We start from the raw sequence: 21,198 nt of genomic DNA, 5'->3' as shown, positions 1-21,198 counted from the left end.
CATTCCCAGACCTTATCTTACCTTCCTGAACTTCTTATATTCCTGGACTATTTTTTCTTCCAGCACCTGAAACAAAGAAAATGCTAGCACCAAGTTGAACCTTGAGAAAAAACTTTTCTTTCTTTTCTTTTTTTAAGCTTACTTATTTTGAGAGAGAAAGTGGGAGAGGGGCAGAGAGAGAATCCCAAGCAGGCTCCGCACTATCTGTACAGAGCCTGAGGAGGGACTCAAACCCAAAAACTATGAGATCGTGACCTGAGCTGAAGTTGGACACTTAAGTGACTGAGCCGCCCAGATGCCCCAAGAACTCCAGTTTTTGAAGGGAGAGCAGTAACTTCCCATCTCATTCTATCAAATGATAGAGATTACTTTTTCTCAAAACAGACTTGGCTTGCCACTTTGGTTACCGGTCTTCTGAGCAAATTAGCAGGGAGTTTATGGCCAGTAAGGCTAGAAAGTCAGCTTGGGTCCAGTCCTTACCTTATGTTCTGGAGTTCCTTGCTGAACTCTCTTGATCTCCGCTCCCAGCTCTCTGAACCTTTGGCTTGCAGCCCCAACACGAGCATGGAGGATGCGGTATTCAGTATAATCCATCTCAAAGTCCTGCTCATAAACATGTTGCTGCTCTGCACTGTGGATGGTTGTGTATTGCCTGCCAGGAGCAGAATTGTCACCTTTAATTTCATTGCCCCTAAAAGCTTCTAGGTCACAGAAAGTTTATCTTAATATCTCCTATGTACAAGGCTTGATAAAATTGGAAGTAGCAGGGGACTCACAGGAGATAATCTGGTACTTCTTCAGGGCTTGGGGATTCAGAATCTAGGAAGGAATCAAAAGGACAGAAAAGTGATTAGGTGTTTTTCCAACTAGAGCAGTTTTTCCCTTCTCTCATTTAACTCACCTGCTTGAACTGAGGGACTGTGTTCCAGCCTGGAGCCCATGTCTTCATCTTTATCTTCTTGCTCCCAATCTCCCTCTTGCAGGTCCTCACTGGGCAGTGCTTGTAGGGCACTTGGAGCTAAAGGCAGGGTTCTGAGCCTCTTTTCTTTTAGTTTTCTAGTGGTTGCAGGTGCTGGACGCTTCTATTGGGGAAAATGTCACATAAACAGTAAGCCAGAGGTGTATTCTGCACTTCTTTTGAAAATTAATTTCATAGAATGAGCTCTGGGAGCATCAGAATAAAGGCTCCTAATTTTAAACTTTAGCCTGATCGAACAAAGATCTCTTGGAAAATCCGCTGCTAAAATCCCTGGACAACTCACCTTGTCCAAATGTTTCTGGCTAGCTGAGGAAGGCAGTGCCTGATCAGGTTCTCTGTTTGGAAGATGGGTCTGGTTTCTAGGATATTTGAAGAGGGAATGAGAGAGATGAAGGCCAAGGTAGGGCTAGATCTCTTATTAAAGCATTTAGAGTGGAGATTAGAAAGAAAGGCAATTCCAGAGAGATTCCCAGGTTAGTCCCACCCTGCCCCAGGTACCTCACTTCCCACTGTGCCATGTGTTCCTCTGAGGATCCTGGGAGTGACTGTCTTTGGCTGCTTGCCAGTGGATCTGGCACCTGGCAGGGAAAGTGGCAGGGGCACTTGGCTCTCTGGGCTTCAGGCTGTGCCCCACCTTATTCCAGCTACATGCAGTTTGTGGCCTCACCTCTTTTAGTGCCATTTGTGGCTGTGAAACTGTGTCTTCCTCAGAATAGTCTATGTTCTGCCAACTCTCAGGATCTCTGGCACTGTCAGTTAGGTTGTGTCTCTGAACTGAAGATGGGGCAGGGATGGAATCCATGGCTGCCCAAATAGTGAGGCGTTCCCTGAGTGGGCCCAGGCAGTGTAGGTGGTTAGGCCCAGATCTGGAAAGGGGTGGTGGAAAAAAATCCCAGGAGGGTGAACTTTTAAGTACCTCTGGAATCAGCCTCCCCAACTTTCCACAAACCCTTTTTACCTGCTACCGGTTCCCCCTTACCTGCCTAAGCGTTGGTACACAAGGTCCAAGCCACCAGGGCCCTCTTGGGCACACTGGGACACTATGAAGGAGAAGAGGCAGGACCATCCAGGTCCTGGGAACCTTAGATACTAGAGGCAAAAGGAGAACCATAAGCTCCATGAAGTCAGCCCCTCCCCCTCCTTCCATTGCCATTCTTCCCTCAGCCAGCCCTAAGATTGAAGATGGGTCCCATGGGGCTCGTTAGTACACCAGGTGCAGCTGGGCTTGAGTTCCCCAGGAGAATGAGACGACACAGTCTCCTCAACCGCAGCCTCCTGGGACCACAACCCCAGCAGCCCCCTCCGCCCCACTCGGAGTTCAGTTCTCGGAACTTCCTCAGACGGTGACTGCTGTCAGCCTTCCCGCCTTGGCCGCACCTGCCCAAAGCCTACTTCTGTTCTCCCCGCACCCCACCTCTTTCACACAACCTAGGCCCTTACTTACCCCTCGGTTGCCTTGGAAAGCGATCACTGGCCGAACCTGCGGGGAGAGCAGATGCGAGCTGAGCGCAGGTGAAGTGGCATTCCCAGGTTCCGGCGTCAGGTGCCTGGGGTGGAGGTGGGGGGTGGGGGGATAGACACCTGCCTCTCGGGCTTCACTTGGAGAGGTGGGGAGATCGGAACCTACGGATGCCACTCCCCAAACCCCAGGTCCCTTCGCCAGGGTCGCCGGCTGAGGCCCGAGATCCCGAGAGGTAGAGAGAGAGGCTAGGAAAGATGGGGCCCTGGGGTCCGCCGCACCTGTTGCCGCCGACACTCTTGCAGCGCCCGCAACGCCGCGTCGTTCAGCCTGAGCATCAGGAGGCTGGTCCCGGCAGCGGGGGTGAAGCAGAGTTGGAGCTTCCCACTCAGAAGCTCCTGGGGTGCCTCCATGGCTGCGAGGTCGAGCGCAAGCAGAACAAGAACCAAGGGCAAAGGCGACTACCACCACCTCTGCTGTACAGGGCTAGGCTGGCACTCCTGGTAGCCCAGGTCGGCCCCGCCCTCCGCCAGGACCCACCCCTGGCCCCACCTCCAGCCAGCACCACCCCTGAGGTTTCCCAGCCGCTTGGGCGGTGCTTCGCTATCCCCCAGATGTCTGCGCAAACCGACCCACTGGTTTCTTAGATCTGCACGCACCACACTGGGCTTTCGATAGGGGTTGTCAAGTTACAGGAGTAAAGTCTGCGGCCAACTTTAGACCCCTCACCTAAAATCCCCAGTCGTGCCTCAGTTTCCCTAGCCAACCTGAAGTCGGAGTTGCTGTCTCTAAATGAAGCTGAACCTGCAACCCCTAGAATATTTCAGAATCTGAGGAGGCGGGAGCGGACCTGGTTGCTGGGCTGGCTCAGTATATCGCACCTCAGAGGCCAAGAGCTCCCAGGGACCAGAGAATGGCGGACCCAAAGGAGTATTTCTGATGCCAACACCTGGCGCGGCACTTTTGCTTTTTCCGGCCTGCGGTGCTGCCGAGGACTCGAAGACGATTTCTAACTGAGGCTGGAGAGAAAATCAGACCCGGTGGGTGTCTGGCAGCGGTGAAAATTGGCTGCGTGGTCTGGAACGGCCCCCTCCCATCCCCACCGGTAGGCGAGGATGAGGGGTGTGGGTATTGGCAGGAGAGTTGCAGGGCAGAGGAGGGCTCAGTCACAGGTCACCGCTCCTGGCATATACACGTGAGACTGGTGTGAAAGGCAGCTAGCCCACTCCCTCAGGAGGGCCAAGAGGTGCCACGAAGTTGTGAGACATTCTGGAGGTTCAGATCCTGGTGCATAGAGACCCCAGGAACAATTTCAGGTTGGCCCTGGTGTCTCCACTTGTCTCTGTTTGAGTATGTTTTCCAAGAGTCTTGATGTTCTCTTTCCTGGCCAGGATCCCTCCGTTAAACCCCTGGACCTACATAATCCCAGGTGACCTTAATGCCCTCCATCCCAAATCAGATTACCTATACATTTGTCAAAACTCATCAAACAGTACACTTAAAATATGTATATTTTAATGCATGTAAATTAGTCCTCAATAAAGGTAATTTTAAAAAATGGTGTAATAAATCTCCAACTCCAATAACAAAAACATTTATCTTTCCATCTCTTTGGGTCTTTCTGCTTCTCTGTGTGACAGTTTCTTAATTTGATAAACAGTGTGGCAGTGGGTAAAGCTGGTGTCCCAGTGTTCCTTTTCTTCTCAGATGACATCTGTGGACTTTTGTTGGATTTTCCTGGATTTAAACTCAAAGGAGAGCCCAGAATTGTCAAATTTTTCAGAGAAGAGAGAAGGAACAGTGCTATAAGAGGAGGCAAGTGGGAAAGATATTTGGGGAAGGGAGAAGGGAGATAGCAATCTAACATGCTGGATGTCCATTGTGTGTCAAGATCTTTGCATTTAATTTAATCCCTAAAATAATTTTAGAGTAGGTACTATAACCCACATTTTTCATTCACTCATTCAACACATAATTATTGTACCAGACATTGTACTATATCCTTGGATACATCAATGAATGGATTTCTTGCTTTGGAGAACTTATTCCAGAGGGGAAGAAGGCACTATAGACAAAGCTAAGAAATAAACATAAGAAATAACACTGTATGTTAAAAGGTGCTATAGATAAAAGAAAAAATAGAGCAAGGTAAGTGGGTTTGGAAGTAGAGGAGGAGGAAGTCAAGAGGGGTGGAGAGGGTTGACTGTATATTAAGTAAGGTGATAAGAGATGGCCTTAGGGAGAAGATGAAATTGGAACATTGCCCTAAAGGAGGTGAGGGGATTGGCCAAACCAAATCCCCAAACCATACCGTTGGAGGAAATGCTTTCTAGTCAGAGGGACTGGCCAGCGCAAACTCTGTAAGTGAGTGAGAAGTGTGCCTGGAGTGTTTGAGGAAAAGTTGAGGCCTATGTAACTGCATTAAAGTAAGGGTGAAAAAAAAAAAAAAAAAAATTAAAAAAAAAAAAAAAAAGAAAAGAAAAGGGGCGCCTGGGTGGCGCAGTCGGTTAAGCGTCCGACTTCAGCCAGGTCACGATCTCGCGGTCCGTGAGTTCGAGCCCCGCGTCAGGCTCTGGGCTGATGACTCGGAGCCTGGAGCCTGTTTCCGATTCTGTGTCTCCCTCTCTCTCTGCCCCTCCCCCGTTCATGCTCTGTCTCTCTCTGTCCCAAAAATAAATACAAAACGTTGAAAAAAAAAATTTAAAAAAAAAAAAAAAAAAAAAAAAAAAAAAAAAGTAAGGGTGAGAGTAAAGAAGTGAAATCAAGAAGGTAAGGAGCAAGGGCAGATCAGGTCCTGGAGGGCCTTGTGGACTACTATAAGAACTTTGGATTTTACTCTGGGGAGTCACTGCAAGGTTTTGAGCAGAGGAGTAACAAGAAGTCACCTCTATTTTCAAAGGATCCTGTAGTTGCTGTATTAAGAGTAGACTGTAGAGGGACAAGGATTAAAAGCAATATGACCTGTTAGGAGGCTGCTGCAGTAATTCAAGCTAGAAATGGTGACAGCTCACACCAGGGGGTAGGAGAGGAGGTGGGAGAAGGGATAGGGTTCTGAATGTATACAGCCGACAGAATTTGCTAACGGATTGAATGTGGTATGTGAGAGAGAAATGGCATCAAGGATGACTCTAAGATTTTTGGCCAGAACAACTAGAAGGATGAAATTGTCATCAGCTGAGGTAGGGAAGACTGCAGGTGTAACAGGGTTAGTTTTGAACATGTTGAGTTATCTATTACAATCCACATGGGGATGTGGAGCAGACAGTTACATACACAAACTTAGAGATGGTGAAAGATGTCTGGGATAGAGATGTAAACTTGATAGTACTAAATATATAGATGGTATTTAAAGCCATGAAACTAGATGAGATCACCCAGGAGGATAATAAAGAGTTTAAAAGATTACACCCTGGAGCACTGCAATCTCTAGAAGGAAGTCATGGGGGAAGAAAAGCAAAACCAAATGAAAGGAGATGACCAGTGAGGAAGGAGAAACACCAAGAGAGTGTGATGTCCTGAAAGCCAAGTGAAAAAATGTGTCAAGAAGACAGGGATTGGTCAACTATGTCAAAAGCTATTGATAGGCCAAGTAAAATGAAGATTAAGAATTGACCACTGTGAGAGGCACCTGGGTGGTGCAGGCCATTGAGCTTCTGATGAGCTTCCCAGCCTAGGTCTGATCTCATGCTGTGTGAGTTCAAGCCCCACATCGGGCTATGTGCTGATGGTGTGGAGCCTGCTTGGGATTCTGTCTCTCCTCTCTGCCCCTTCCCAGTTTGTGCTCTCTCCCTCTCTCTTTCAAAAATAAATAAACTTAAAAATTTTTTTTAAATCTTAAAAAAAAAAAAAAGAAGTGACCTCTGTGATGAATGTTCTAAAACCGACAGAGGTGATGGTTGCACATATCTGTAGATATACTAAGTGTCTATTCATATCCTCTATTTCATAATAAACCTATTTTAAGTTGTTTGGTTCTTATTGTTGTTGTGTTTTTTGAGTTGTTTGCGTTCTTTATATATTTTGGATATTAATCCCTGGTCTATAATTTTCAAAAATCTTCTCCCACTCAATTGGTTGCCTTTTCATTTTGATGATGTTTTCTTTCAATGTGCAGAAGCATTGTAAAGTAATCCTCTTTGTTTATTTTTGCTTTGGTTCCCCTTGCCTTTGAAGTCTGGTCCACAAAATTATCAGTAAGACCAAAGTTGGGAAGCTTACTGCCTATGTTTTCTTCCAGGAATTTTATGGTTTCAGGTATAACGTTCAAGTCTTTAATCCATTTTGAGTTAGTTTTTGTGTATGGTGTAAGATAGTGATCCAGTTTTTCCAATACCATATATTGAAAAGACAATCCTTTCTCCATTGTATGTTCTTGGCTCCTTTGTCATGCATTAATCATCCATATGTGGGTTTAACTGTGGGCTCTCAATTTTGTTCCATTGCTCTGTGTGTCTGTGTTTTTGATAACCATAGCTTTGTAGTTTGAAATCAGAGAGCTGATACCTCCACTTTGTTCTCTTTCTCAACATTGTGTTGGCTGTTTGGGATCTTTTGTTGTTCTTTACACATTTTAGAATTATTTCTAAAACTGTTCTGTGGAAAATGCCATGGGAATTCTGATAGGGATTGCATTGAATCTGTAGATTGCTTTGGGTAGTATGGACATTTTAACAATATAATTCTTCCAATCCATGAGCCGAGCATAGAGTATCTTTCCATTTATTTGTCTTTTTCAATTTTTTTCATGAATGTCTTATAGTTTTCAATGCACAGGTCTTTCATCTTCTTGGTTAAATTTTGTGCCTATATTTTATTCTTTTTTTTAAGATTAAAAAAAATGTTTTATTTGAGACAGAGGCAGAGCGCGAGTGGGGCAGGGGCAGAGAGAGACACACACACAGAATCCAAAGCAGGCTCCAGGATCTGAGCTGTCAGCACAGAGCCTGATGCAGGGCTGGAACCCACAAACCTGACCTGAAGTCAGACACTTAACTGAGCCAGTTGAGCCACCCAGGGACCCCTATTTTATTATTTTTGATGCAATTGTAAATGGGACTGTTTTCTTAATTTCTTTCTGATAATTCACTATTAGTATATAGAAACACTATGGATTTTTGCTTGATTTTGTATCCTGTTACTTAAGTCATTTATCCTAACACTTTATTGGTGGAATCTTTTGGGTATTTTATATATGACTCATGTCATCTATAAGTAATGATAGTTTTACTACTTCCTTTCTCATTTGGATGCCTTTTATTTCTTGTTCTTGCCTAATTACTGTGTCTAGGACTTCCAATACTATGTTGAATAAAAGTGGCAAGAGTGTACATCCTTGCCTTGTTCCTGTTCTTAGAGGAAAAGCTTTCAGCTTTCCAACATATTAACTGTTGACTTGTCATGTATGACCTTTATTATGTTTACATACATTCCCTCTAAACTGTCTTTGTGGAGGGTTATTATAAATGGATGCTGGATTTTTCAAATGACTTTTCTGCACCTATTGAGATGATCATATGATTTTTATCCTTCACTTTGTTAATGTGATGTATCATGTTGATTGATTTATGGATGTTGAACTATCTTTGCATCCCTGGAATAAATTCCACTTGATCATGGTATATGATCCTTTTCAATTCAGTTTGCTAATATTTTGTTGAGAATTTTTATATCTGTGCTCACCAATGATATTGGCCTCTAAGGTGTGTGTGTGTGGGGGGGGGGGTGCTTGTCTGATTTTGGTATCAAGGTAATGCTTCCCTCATAAAATTAGTTTAGAAATGTTCCCTCCTCTTTGATTTCTTTGGAGGAGGCTGAGAAGGATAGGTATTAAATTTTTCTTGTTTGGTAGAATTCGCCAATGAAGCCATCTGGTCCTGGACTTTATTTGTTGGGAGGTTTTTGATTACTGATTCAATCTCTTTATTAGTAATCAGTCTATTCAGATTTTCTATTTCTACATGGATCAGTTTAGGAAGAATGTATATTCTAGGAATTTATCCATTTTTTCTGTTGTTCCATTTGCTGGCATATAGTTGTTCCTGTGATCCTCTGTATTTGTTTTGTCAGTTGTAACCTCTTTTTAATTTCTGATTTTTAAATTTTTATTTATTTGTTTTAAAGTTTTTAAGTTTATTTATTTTGAGAGAGAGAGAGAGCCCACATGTGAGGGGGGTGGGCAGAGAGAGGGAAAGAGAGAGAATTCCAAACAGGTCCCGCACTGTCAATGCAGAGCCCCGCTGCACTGAGAGAGAGTGTGAGCATGGACAAGAGGGGTAGAGACAGAGGGAGAGAGAGAATCCCAAGCAGTCTCCACACTGTCAGTGCAGAGCCTGATGTGGGGCTTGAACCCATGAATCGTGAGATCACAACTCAAGCTGAAATCAAGAGTCAGATGCCTAACATATTGAGCCACTCAGGCAACCCTCTTTAATTTTATTTTATTAGAGCTCTTTTTTCTCCATTAGCCTAGCTAAAGATTTGTCAACTATATTTATCTTTTCAGAGCTCTTAGTTTCATTGATCTTTTCTTTCTTCATCTTTTTTTAGTCTTTACTTCCACCCTGATCTTCAATATTTCCTTCCTTCTACTGACATTGGGCTTCCTTTATTCTTTTTCTGTCTCCTTTAGGTGTAAAGTTAAATTGTTTATTTGATATTTTTCTTATTTCTTGAAGTAGACCTGTATTGCTATGATCTTCCCTCTTAGTATAGTTTTGCTGCACCCCCCCCAAATTTTGACGTGTTGTATTTCTGTTTTCATTTGTCTCTAGGTATTTTTTAATTTCTTGTTTGATTTTGTTAATAACCCATTGGTTGTTCATTAGCATGTTGTTTAATCTCCACATTTTAATGGTTTTTCCAGTTTACTCCTGGCAATTGATTTCTAATTTCATACCATTGTAGTCAGAGAAGATGCTTGATAGGATTTCAGTCTTCTTGAATTTTGTGGCGTAACGTGATCTATCCTGTAGATTGTTCCATGTTCACTTAAGAATGTGTATTCTGTGCTTTTGGATGGAATGTTGTGTGTCTATCTATTAAATCCAACTGGTCTAGTGTGTTGCTTAGGGCCAATGTTTTCTTATTAATTTTCTGCTTGGATAATCTATCCATTGATGTAAGTGGGGTGGTAAAGTCCCTTATGTTATTATATTACTGTCAATTTTTCCCTTTAGGTCCATTAATATTTGCTTTATATATCTTGGTTCTTCTATGTTGGGTACATATACATTTATAAGTGTATGTCTTCTTGTTGGATTGACACCTTTATCATTATGTAATGTCTTTCTTTGTCTATAATTGCAGTCATTGTTTTAAGGTCTATTTTGTCTGCTATGAGTATTGCTACCCTGGCTTTATTTTTTTTCCCCACTTCCATTTACATGGGACATCTTTCTCCATACCTTCATTTTCAGTCTATATCCTTACTTCTGAAGTGAGTCTCTTGTAGACAGCATACACTTGGATTTTGTTTTTTTATCGATTCATCTACTTTAATTTTGAACACATTTCCAAACTACATTTTCTTTGTCCCCTCACCCCACATTTTATATTTTTGATGTCACATTTTACATCTTTTTATTTTATGCATCTCTTAACTAAGTAATATAGTTTTAAATTTATTGTTTTTGTCTTTTTAACATCATACTTGCTTTATAAGTGATTGATCCACTACTTTTGCTATATATCTACCTTTTCCAGGGATTTTTACTTTTGCATATTGTCTTATTATTGATTAGTGCCATTTCTTTTCAGTTCGAGAAGTCTCTTTAACATTTCTTGTAAGACCAGTTTAGTGGTGATGTATCCCTTTAGCTTTTGCTTACTGGAAAACTCTTAATCTTTCCTTCAATTCTCAATGATAACCTTGATAGGTAGAGAACTGTTGGTTGGAAGTTTTATCCTTGTAGTATTTTGAATATGCCAAGCCATTCTCTTCTGGCTTGTGAAGTTTCTGCTGAAAAATCTGCTGATAGCTTTATGGAGTTTCCTTTGTATGTAATAAGTTGTTTTCCTCTTGCTGTTTTTACGATTCTCTGTTTAACTTTTGCCATTTTAATTATAATATATCTTGGTGTAGATATCTCTGGGTTTATCTTTGTTGGGACTCTCTGGGTTTCCTGGACTTGTATGTCTGTTTCCTTCACCAGATTAGGTAAATTTTCAGTGATTATCTTTTCAATAAGTTTATAGGCTTTTTCTCTTTCTCTTCTTCTTCTGGGACCCCTATTATGCAAATGTCATTCTGTTTGATGTTGTCTGAAAACTTCCTTAACTTACCTTCATTTTGGGGGCACCTGGATGGCTCAGTTGCACGCCCTGCTGACAGCTCAGGGCCTGGAGTCTGCTTCAGATTCTGTATCCTGCTCTCTCTCTCTGCCCCTCCCCTGCTCATGCTCTCTCTCTGAAAAAGGAATAAACATTAAAAAAATAATAATAATAATTGGGCAAAAGGACTAGTGGTAGAATAGGAGAGGAAAAAAATAAAATTAGAGAATCTATTTGGGAGGTCCAACATCTGAATTATACGTTTCAGAATGAGAAGTAAAACAAAAATGAAGGGGACTCACTGAATGCCCAGCACAAAGAATAAGAACAGATCTAAACCACCACATATTGGAACACTAGAGTTAAAAAGAAAATCCTAAAGACTTCTAAGACACAACATAGATCACATAGAAAGGATGAAGAATAAGATTGACTTCAGACTTGTCAGCAGAAACACTGGAAGCCAGAAGACAATGGAGCAGTGTTACCAAATATTTGAAGAAAAATAACAACATAGATTTTTTCACCCAGCCAAGCTATCAACTAAGTATAAGACTAGAATAAAGACAGAGTCTAAAAATACTTATATACCATGCACCCTTTTCAGCAAGATATTGAAGACATACTCTACCAAAATGAGGAGTAAACCAAGAAAAAAAGTCATAGGATCCAGGAAAAGAATATCCAACAGAGATAAGTGAAGGGAATCTTCAGACTGTTGGTGAAGGGAGATTCCAGGAAGATTTCTTTGCAACAGCTTAGAGAGCAATGAAAGGCTCTGGAGGCATATATATAAGAAAAAAAATGGAAACTGATAAATTATCTGATTGTTTTTAAATATATTGAGAGATTTCTACTTCTAGAAGACAGTATGAGAATTGATAATAAGTAAACAAGTAAAAATATAAACAGATTAATTTTGAGGGGAAGCACACAAGAAAGGAAATGTTAACAGTATACTGTAAATATACAGTATACTGTATACTGTAACAGCCTGTAAATAAAATTTACTCATAAAATGTAAACATTCAATTTTGACCTAACTAAAATAACACTACATTAGGAGGATAGAGAGAGAAAGTTTACATGCATATTTATGCAAAGGATGAGAGAGTTAAGTCTTCATTTTTAAAATAGACATCAGGGGACGCCTGGGTGGCTCAGTCAGTTAAATATCTGACTTTGGCTCAGGTGGTGATCTCACAGTTTTTGAGTTTGAGTCCCATATCTGGTGAGCTCCAGCCCTACATCAGGTGAGCTAGAGTCTCTCATCGGGTGAGCACAAACCCTGCTTCGGGTGATCCCCACTTCTTTTTCCCTCTCTCCCCCCTCTCTCTGTTCCTCATTCACTTGTGCCCCACACTCTCAATAAATAAATAAATAAATAAATAAATAAAAATTAAATAGAAGCCAGTGGCTAATATTGGAAAGTTAAAAATCCAGAAATGGCATGATATTTAGAAAAAGCAACAAATGACAGAAGAAACAGCTAAATGAGTTGTAATCTCCTTTAAGCTGCTGGAAAATGAGTGGGATTACAGTTCTATTCTTCATTATGTCTTGTATAGAACTTGCATGTTCATGTATAACTTCCATAAAAACAAATAAATACTATGTTAAAAAAAGCCCAACCATGGTTTCAAATGAAATAGCCTAGGAGGAGAGAGGAGAAGGAGTCTAGGTACTGATCTCTTTGGAACTCTTCATTTACATGTCACTAACTGTCAGAGACGCATCTCCCCCACCTGTGTCCCTTCCCAGTGAGCAATAAGTCTGGATTGAGAGAAGTGTTGACAGGAAAGAAAAAAAGAAGAACCTCCAGAAGCATATCCATAGACTAGGATACATAGGAAAGGAGAAGAATCCATAAAGAGCTTAGCTAAAGTAATGCCCATAGGGAAGGTAGCTTGGCATTGGAAGTGGGTTCTAACTTCTGGAAGACCCAGAACCAGTTGAGGTCTCCATTCTGGAAAAGCCATTAAATATGGAGAGGAAATGCCTGAGGAGGGGAGCTGAGGTACTTTTCACTTTCACCTTGAGCTTCTCCTGGTTTGGGTGATAATGTCTCATTCCCAAACACTGGTGCTCCTTAATGGCTTCTTGCCTCCACAGAACACATCCTCTCTGTCCGACCTACCTCTATGAACATTTTATAAAGCCAGGTTCTCAGAACAGCACCTCCTCCAGATACCTCTGTTTCTCTCTTGGTTCAGCTGAGTTGCATTTGCTTTATTCATATGTAAATTCTATTTCTTCTCTACTTTGAGAGACACTGGGAGGATAAGCAAGTTTCTCCGATAGTCTACAACCCCTTCCAATTCCCATTTTCTTCTCTGCTTCCCACTTCTTCTAGCCTACTCCTTGCTTACTGAAACTCTCAACTACTGCACAGTCCTGTCAACCATCTCTACTGTAGCCATCAATTTATCTATTCCCTTCAAGTGTTCCCTTTCCAGTTCTCCCTCAGCACTTTGGGCAGAAGTTAAAGGCAAAGAGCTAATATATAGTCTAGATTACTCCTTGCTACCCTGCTGGAAAATATGTATGGCCCTCCTCTTGTTAGACTCAAACAAGGGTTTCAAGGTCTTGTGCTGGGGTCATCTATTAAAGTATACCCTCCATACAGCAATGTCTGTACCCTGGGAGAACATATGATTCTCAGTAAAGTGAGTCCTCTCAGTGCAGAGTGACAGTCCGAGTCAGAGGGCTGTAGGCCCAGAAAACCGGTAAGAAGGAGAGAAATATACCTGTGTCCATTGGACAGGATCCCCAAGTCCAAAGCGTGTGGTAATTAGAAGAATGGGGGGTAAGGAAGGATGAAAACTAAAACAATGACTATAGAAACAGAGCTACATGCACATTTGGAAAATGTCTTCTTCCCCCTCTTCCATATACCTTAATGCAGAAACTCCTGATGTACAAGAGTATGGGCTGCTGATGTGGCATGACTTTATGAATGTGGAAAAAACACAGGCTCTAGACACAGCTGAGCTGAGCCAGACCACTCACTGGGATTTTTATGTGCGATGGAAGTCTAGTAAAGTCTAAAAATGGCTTCTCAGAATAATATTTTTAAGTACATTTTAGAAAATACACCCATGATATTGTACACTCATTTTCATAGCAGCATTAATTCACAATAGCCAAAAGGTGGAAGCAACCAAAGTGTCCACTGACAGATGAACAGACAAGGAAAATGTGGTATATACATAAAATAGAATCTTATTCAGCCTTAAAAAGGAAAGAAATTCTTGGGGCACCTGGGTGGCTCAGTCAGTTAAACGTCTGATTTCAGCTCAGGTCATGATCTCACAGTTTGTGAGTTTGGGCTCTGTGCTGTCAGCTCTCTCTGTCTCCCTCTCTCTCTGCCCCTCCCCGGCTCTCACCACTCTCTTTCTCTGTTAAAAATAAGTAAACATTTAAAAAAAAAAAAAAGGAAAGAAATCCTGACACCTGCTACAACATAGATAAACCTTGAGGACATTATTCTAAGTGAAATAAGTCACTCACAAAAAAGATGCATACGTATGATTCCACTTATGAGGTATCTAGAGTAGTCAAATTGATAGAAACAGAAAAGGGTGGTTACAAGTGACTGGAAGGAGGGAAAAATGGGGAGTTGTTCAATAAGTACAGAGTTTCAGTTTTGCAAGATGAAAAGAGTTCTGGGGCACCCGGGTGGCTCAGTCAGTTAAGTGTCTGACTTTGGCTCAGGTCATGATCTTGCAGTTTGTGCGTTCGAGCTCCGCGTTGGGCTCTGTGCTGACAGCTCAGAGCCTGGATTCTGTGTCTCCCTCTCTCTCTGCCCTTCCCCTGCTCATGCTCTGTCTCTCTCTCTCAAAAATAAATAAACATTAAAAAAATTAAAAAGAAAAAAGAAAAGAGTGCTGGAGTTTGGGTGCATAGCAATGTAAATGTACTTAACACTACGAAACTGTACACTTACAGATAGTGAAGATGTTAAATTCAGTTATGTATATTTTTACACAGTTAAAACATCTTTTTAGTTTAAAAAAATCACACGGGATCACTCGTGCACACCCAGTGCAGCTGTGAATCATGGTCAAGCCAGATGTCAATCCTGCCCACCCCATGCCACAGACAGCTGTGCATCACAGGAGGGCACCAGCCCCATCTACCCGCATGCTGCAGATACACATCATTCTGGTGGTCAGAGGGGATTATGCTTCTGGGTTCCACACGACATCTCCTACACAAGGCTATTCCTTCAAGACTGGGAGAGATAAGTGATTTGCCTAATACAGAGAAACAAACAGTCAAAATGAGACAGGAATATGTTCCAAATGAAAGAACAAAACAAAACATTAGAAAAAGACATTAATGAAACCGAGATAAGCAATCGACCTGAGAAAGAGTGTTAAGTAGTGGTCATAAAGATGCTCACTGAACTTGGGGGAAGAATGGATAAACACAGTTTATCCACACAGAGGTTCTCAATGAAGAGACAGAAAATATAAGAAAGTTCCAAATATGGGTGTCTGGCTGGCTCAATCAGTAGAGCATGCAACTCTTGATCTCAAAGTCATGAGTTTGAGCCCCATATTGGGCACAGAGCTTACTTTAAAAAGAAGAAGAGGGGCGCCTGGGTGGCTCAGTTGGTAAAGCGTCCGACTTTGGCTCAGCTCATGATCTCGCGGTTTGTGAGTTTGAGTCCCTCCTTGGGCTCTGTGCTGACAGCTCAGAGCCTGGAACCTGCTTCAGATTCTGTGTCTCCCCCTCTCTCTATCCCTCGCATACTCATGCTCTGTCTCTCAATAATAAATAAATGTTGAAAAATTTATAAAAAATAAAATAAAATAAATAAAAAGAAGGAAAGATTTGGATATGTCAATTACATCTCAATAAAACCAGAAAAAAAAAAGATTAAAAAAAAGTACCAAACAGAAATTACAGGGCTGAAGAGTACTATGATTGAACTAAAAAATACACTAGAGGGGTTCAGAGCAGACTGGATAAAGCTGAAGGTTGGGTCAACGAGCTAAAATGCAAAGCAATAGAACTCACCCAAACAGAGCAGCAAAAAGAAAAGAGAATTTTTAAAAATGAAGGTAACTTAAAAAAACTTTTTTTTATTTAATTTTTTTTTTTTTTTTTTTTTTTTTTTTTTTTTTTTTTAGAATTTACATCCAAATTAGTTAACATATAGTGCAACAATGATTTCAGGAGTAGATTCCTTAGTGCCCCTTACCCATTTAGCCCATCCTCCCTCCCACAACCCCTACAGTAACCCTCAGTTTGTTCTCCACTTATGAGTCTCTTCTGTTTTGTCCCCCTCCCTGTTTTTATATTACTTTTGTTTCCCTTCCCTTATGTTCATCTGTTTTGTCTCTCAAAGTCCTCATATAAGTGAAGTCATATGACTTTTGTCTTTCTCTAATTTCACTTAGCATAACATCCTCCAGTTCCATCCACGTAGTTCCAAAAGGCAAGATTTCATTCTTTTTAGTTGCCGAGTAATACTCCATTGTATATATATATACCACATTTTCTTTATCCATTCATCCATCGATGGACATTTGGGCTCTTTCCATTCTTTGGCTATTGTTGATAGTGATACTATAAACATGGGGGTGCATGTGTCCCTTTGAAACAGCACACCTGAATCCCGTGGATAAATGCCTAGTAGTGCAATTGTTGGGTCATAGGGTAGTTCTATTTTTAGTTTTTTGAGGAACCTCCATACTGTTTTCCAGAGTAGCTGCACCAGTTTGCATTCCCACCAACAATGCAACAGAGATCCTATTTCTTCACATCCTCGCCAAATCTGTTGTTGTCTGAGTTGTTAACGTTAGCCATTCTGACAGGTGTAAGGTTGTATCTCATTGTGGTTTTGATTTGTATTTCTCTGATGATGAGTGATGTTGAGCATTTTTTCATGTGTCGGTTGGCCATCTGGATGTCTTCTTTGGAGAAGTGTCTATTCCTGTGTTTTGCCCATTTCTTCACTGGATTATTTGTGTTTTGGGTGTTGAGTTTGATAAGTTCTTTATAGATTTTGGATACTAACCCTTTATCTGATATGTCATTTGCAAATATCTTCTCCCATTCTGTTGGTTGCCTTTTACTTTTGCTAAAACAATTTTTTTTAATGTTTATTTATTTTTGAGGGAGAGAGACAGACAGAGCATGAGTGGGGGGAGCGGAAGAGGGAGAGAGAGGGAGACACAGAATCTGAAGCAGGCTCCACGCTGTCAGCATGGAGCCTGATGGTGGGCTCGAACCCACAAACCGTGAGATCGTGACTTGAACCGAAGTTGGATGCTTAACTGAACGACCCAGGTGCCTTTGTCCAAATTTCTATAACATTTTTTCAACTTTTACCTTCCAACTCTTCTATTTTTTTTAAATTTTTTAAATGTTTATTTAGTTTTGAGACAGAGGGAGACAGAGCACGAGTGGGGGAGGGGCAGAGAGAGAGGGAGACAAAGAATTTGAAACAGGCTCCAGGCTCTGAGCTGTCAGCACAGAGCCCAATGCAGGGCTTGAACCCACAAACCGTGAGAGCATGACCTGAGCCAAAGTTGGATGCTCAACCAACTGAGCCACACAGGCGCCCCCAACTCTTCTATTTTTTTAATCTCAGCTATCATATTTTTAATATCTAAAAGCTCTTTATTTTTCTCTGAATGTTTTTTATAGCCCCCGTTTTTGTTCAATATCCTCTTCATCTTTAAGGATACTAATTCAGGGGCACCTGGGTAGCTCAGTTGGTTGAGCTTCTGACCTCTGCTCAGGTCATGATCTTGTGGTCTGTGGGTTCGAGCCCCATGTCAGGCTCTGTGCTGACAGCTCAGAGCCTGGAGTCTGCTTCGGATTCTGTGTCTCCCTCTCTCTCTGACCCTCCCCCGTTCATGCTCTGTCTCTGTCTCAAAAATAAATAAACATTAAAAAAATTTTTTTTAAAAAAAGGATACTAATTCAAGTTCCCTTCCCATTGTCTTTTGTACATACAATTGTTTCTGTATCCTCTGAGACCTTATTTTCTGTTTTGTCTTGTCCTCTTTTTATATTGAATGTTTTCTCCAATCCTTGATGATCCTTGTATATCCACTCATCTCTACAAGAAAGGCACTAGAAAGCTGACTGGAAACTTGGTATGCATGGTCAGGGCTGGTTGCACTTTAAGAATCTGATTGGATCATTTCATTATGTGACTTCTTATCTTCAGCTAATTATCCAAGCTTTTCCCCACCTCAGGGCCTAAGCATATGCTGTTTCTGTTGTTTGTGTATTGATTAACATGTATGTGGTTGAAGTAACAGAAATCTGACTTAACACAGCTTATACGAAAAAATATGGTGGTTCCCCATAGCAAGAAGCTCAGAGGTAAAACAGATGTTACAGTTGATATATCAAGCCAACCAAGGACATCATCAAGAACCAAGATTCCTTCTACCATTCACTTTGTTCCAACCTAAGGCTGGCCCTTCAAGGTCTTACATATCAGGAGCAGTAGGGGATCTGTGCTTCTTCAGTTCAAGTCAGTTAGACAGAACACTGTCCTTCCCCTCACAACAGAACAAAAAAAGCCCTTCCCTTTGGGCTGATCAGCCCAAATTAGGTCACATGCTAACTCCTGAACAAATAACAGTCACTGGGTGAATACTATGCAAACAGTGGCTTGGTCTGGGTTCCTAAGCCAATCAATACTAAAAGGGATGAGTTTACTTTGAAGTAGCCATTCTGGACTGCTCTTGGAATATAGGGAGGAGGGGGAAATTTCCTAAAGCTTCACTGCTTTTCCTTGAGAAAGGAGGGATGTAAAAAATGTTAGGGATTCAACCACACTGCTGAAGCCCTCTTCTATTTTTCCTACAACTGGCTCCAGGCCTCAGTTTAAATGTCACCACAGAATTGGATCTCTCCCTTTAATTTTCATCCTTGAACCTTTGTTTCTCTTTTAGCACTTAACACAAGTTGTAATTTTATATAAATTTTTATATAAATTTTTATTTGTGACTTGTCAATCTTCTCCAATAAAGTGTTAATTTCATGAGATCAGAGACCAAGTCTGTTTTGTTAATAACCATATACTAAGTGCCTAGAAGTTTCTGGCACATAATAGATGTACACTTAATATGTGATGAAGAAATGAATGAATTCAGGAGTAAATAGTATCTTTCTCTCTCACTGAGTCTCCAAAATACATTTTGAAGCTGCACACTTTGCCATTTCTGATGCCAGCATTTCAGCTCAAGTAGCTATCTTCTCTTCCTTCATGTAATGGACATCTTTTGTTTTGTCTGTCTAGCATTTTCCTTTTAGGGGGAACAAACACCCTTCCTCTGATAAATCTGTTCTTTCCCCATACTAATTATTTGTTTCTGGCGGGGCTGCTCTCATTATACCCTGCCCCACATGTACCTCCCTACCACAAGGGAGCTCTATCCTGGGACTTTAAACACTAAAGACCACTATCCATCAGAGCTCTATCCTGGGACTTTAAACACTAAAGACCTTCTCTCTTAGGCAAGCTGTGAGATGTGAGGGTAGGTACCATGGGTGGCCATTTCCTGTCCTGTCAAAGGATATGGGTCTGAGAAGATAAAACAGAGATAAGAGACATGGAGGCATTCCCTGTTACTGGTTTTAGTTTCTCTTATAGTCAGCCACACCCTACCCCTTTCCCCAGTTTGGTTATGTAATCCAATAAATTCCCCCTTTTGCTAAAATTTGATATGAACTGCATTTCAGTTATCTGTTACCAAATAAAGCCTAGCATTACAGACGTCTATGGAAGCCTTCTGACTGGTCTCTCCATTTCCATTTACCTGCTCTAATCCATTTTCCTCCCATAGAGTGATCTCTTCAAAATTTATATCCTGCTGATGAAGGGCACAGGCTAGGTTAGATGCTCAACCTCGATCTTTATGATCAGAATTTCCTTGGGAAAGTTATTTAACCTGCTTGTGCCAAGGTTTCTAAATCAGTAGAAAGGGGATAACATCTCAAAAGGTTATTGTGAGGCTCAAAAAAGAAAAGTACACTTAATGTACTTAATAATCACTCACTTAGTGTTAGCTGGTAGTGGTATTAACAGTAATTCAGATCATGCCATTGCCCTACTTATTTCCTGAACTAGTTTCACACCACCCTGCACACTAGACTTTAGCGACTTACCTATTACCTAACCTTGTGGCTCTTGCTGGGCTAGCCTGAGGGAGCAGGGCCTTACGGTCTTCACACCTGCTGTCTCCTCTCCTGATATGTTCTCTCTGCCTCTCTTCCCTTGGCCTGGCTGACTCCATATCTTTTTTCCTCAGCTCAAATATCACTAGCTTCACTTCCCTAATCAAAGTTAAGGTCTACAGGGTCTATGGGTACACTCCCTTTACAGGAATAGCAGTTCTATGATTTCTTACCAGGACAGGTAGAATTATTTACAGATCGTCTTCATTTAGATTACATTGAGATTTTGATGGGTAAGTGCTTATGCTGTGTACCCTGTTAAGTATTTTGAATATCATCCTTGCATAGAGTGTTTTTTTTTCTTTCAAAGCAGTTATCACAATTTGCATATATGTGATATATATACATATATATGTGTGTGTCTGTGTAAACAGATGCTGTTTCCTGTTTGTATGTTCCATGAGTGTAGAGGTCTATGTGTGTTGTTTTTTTTTTTTATCACTGTATACCTAATGACTACTACAATAGTTTGCACATAGTTGGTGCACAACACAATGAATATGTGTTGAGAGAGAGAGTGAATTTTGGGGCAACTCCTGGAAAAATTAGATTGGATGTGTGGCAACCCAGTCTAGGCTTTGAAAGGACTAGACATAGACCCTTGGGCATGGGGATAGGGTAGGGTGAGTTGATAAGAGGAGACTGGATATAGGGTTGTTCTACTCTCTCACTCACCTGAGTTGCTGGAGTTGATAAGGAGGTAGCAGGTGCCAAAGAGAACTTGCTTCCTCATCCTACACTCTTTAACTCAGAGTGTGGCTCAGTTTTCCCCATGGGGCTGTTTCTATGGTCTTTTACACGCAAGGGGACCCAAGTGGCTTGGCTCCATTGGGAACCTGAGGCTGGGAAGCCAGATAGCCCAAATTCTGCTTATGAACTGTGCTCAAACTGCTGTTGTAGCTGTGTAGGTGATGTCTCCAGCCTTTCAGTCAGTTTCCTCATCTTCCTACTTTATATCTGGGGTCCCTAAACCTTGCCTTAGCTCCTTCTCTGTTTCAGAGCCATAGGTCCTCATTCTGTCTAATTTATTCCCTCTCAACTCTGTGATGAGTTTAAATGGAGGTATCTTTCCTCCCCCTTGGCTGTTGGCCAGCAGCTTCAGTTCTCCACCACACAAGCCTCTCATGAAATGGTAGCTGGCTTCCCCCAGAGCCAGTGATCCAAGAGAAAGAAAGTGGAAGCCACAATGATCATTTATGATTTAGCATCAGAAGTGACATACCATTGCTTCTGCCATATTGGTCGCAGAGACCAACCCTGATTCAGTGTGGGAGAGGACTAC

The 21,198-nt window shown here is 41.5% G+C and overlaps 1 protein-coding gene across 3 annotated transcripts in view; it reads right to left on the bottom strand.

Moving 5' to 3' along the window:
* The window catches only part of ELL3 (elongation factor for RNA polymerase II 3), a 38,702-nt gene that overhangs the window by 15,307 nt on the left and 2,197 nt on the right, over positions 1 to 21,198 (bottom strand). For all 3 annotated transcript variants that reach the window (XM_081795881.1, XM_078448568.2, XM_060618722.3), the window contains exons 2-12: positions 10,719 to 10,840; positions 2,720 to 2,853; positions 2,424 to 2,459; positions 1,959 to 2,068; positions 1,647 to 1,845; positions 1,478 to 1,557; positions 1,263 to 1,338; positions 902 to 1,082; positions 777 to 819; positions 481 to 652; positions 22 to 66 (exon numbers count right to left, since the gene is read on the bottom strand). In XM_081795881.1, the coding sequence (XP_081652007.1) occupies positions 22 to 66; positions 481 to 652; positions 777 to 819; positions 902 to 1,082; positions 1,263 to 1,338; positions 1,478 to 1,557; positions 1,647 to 1,845; positions 1,959 to 2,068; positions 2,424 to 2,459; positions 2,720 to 2,853; positions 10,719 to 10,840 (1,198 nt within the window). The remainder of the gene's footprint in view (positions 1 to 21; positions 67 to 480; positions 653 to 776; positions 820 to 901; positions 1,083 to 1,262; positions 1,339 to 1,477; positions 1,558 to 1,646; positions 1,846 to 1,958; positions 2,069 to 2,423; positions 2,460 to 2,719; positions 2,854 to 10,718; positions 10,841 to 21,198) is intronic.

The sequence above is a fragment of the Panthera onca genome, chromosome B3 (genome assembly GCF_046562875.1).
Source record: "Panthera onca isolate mPanOnc1 chromosome B3, mPanOnc1 haplotype 2, whole genome shotgun sequence".
Classification (NCBI taxonomy): domain Eukaryota; kingdom Metazoa; phylum Chordata; class Mammalia; order Carnivora; family Felidae; genus Panthera; species Panthera onca.
This window is presented reverse-complemented; position numbering and strand designations above follow the sequence as displayed.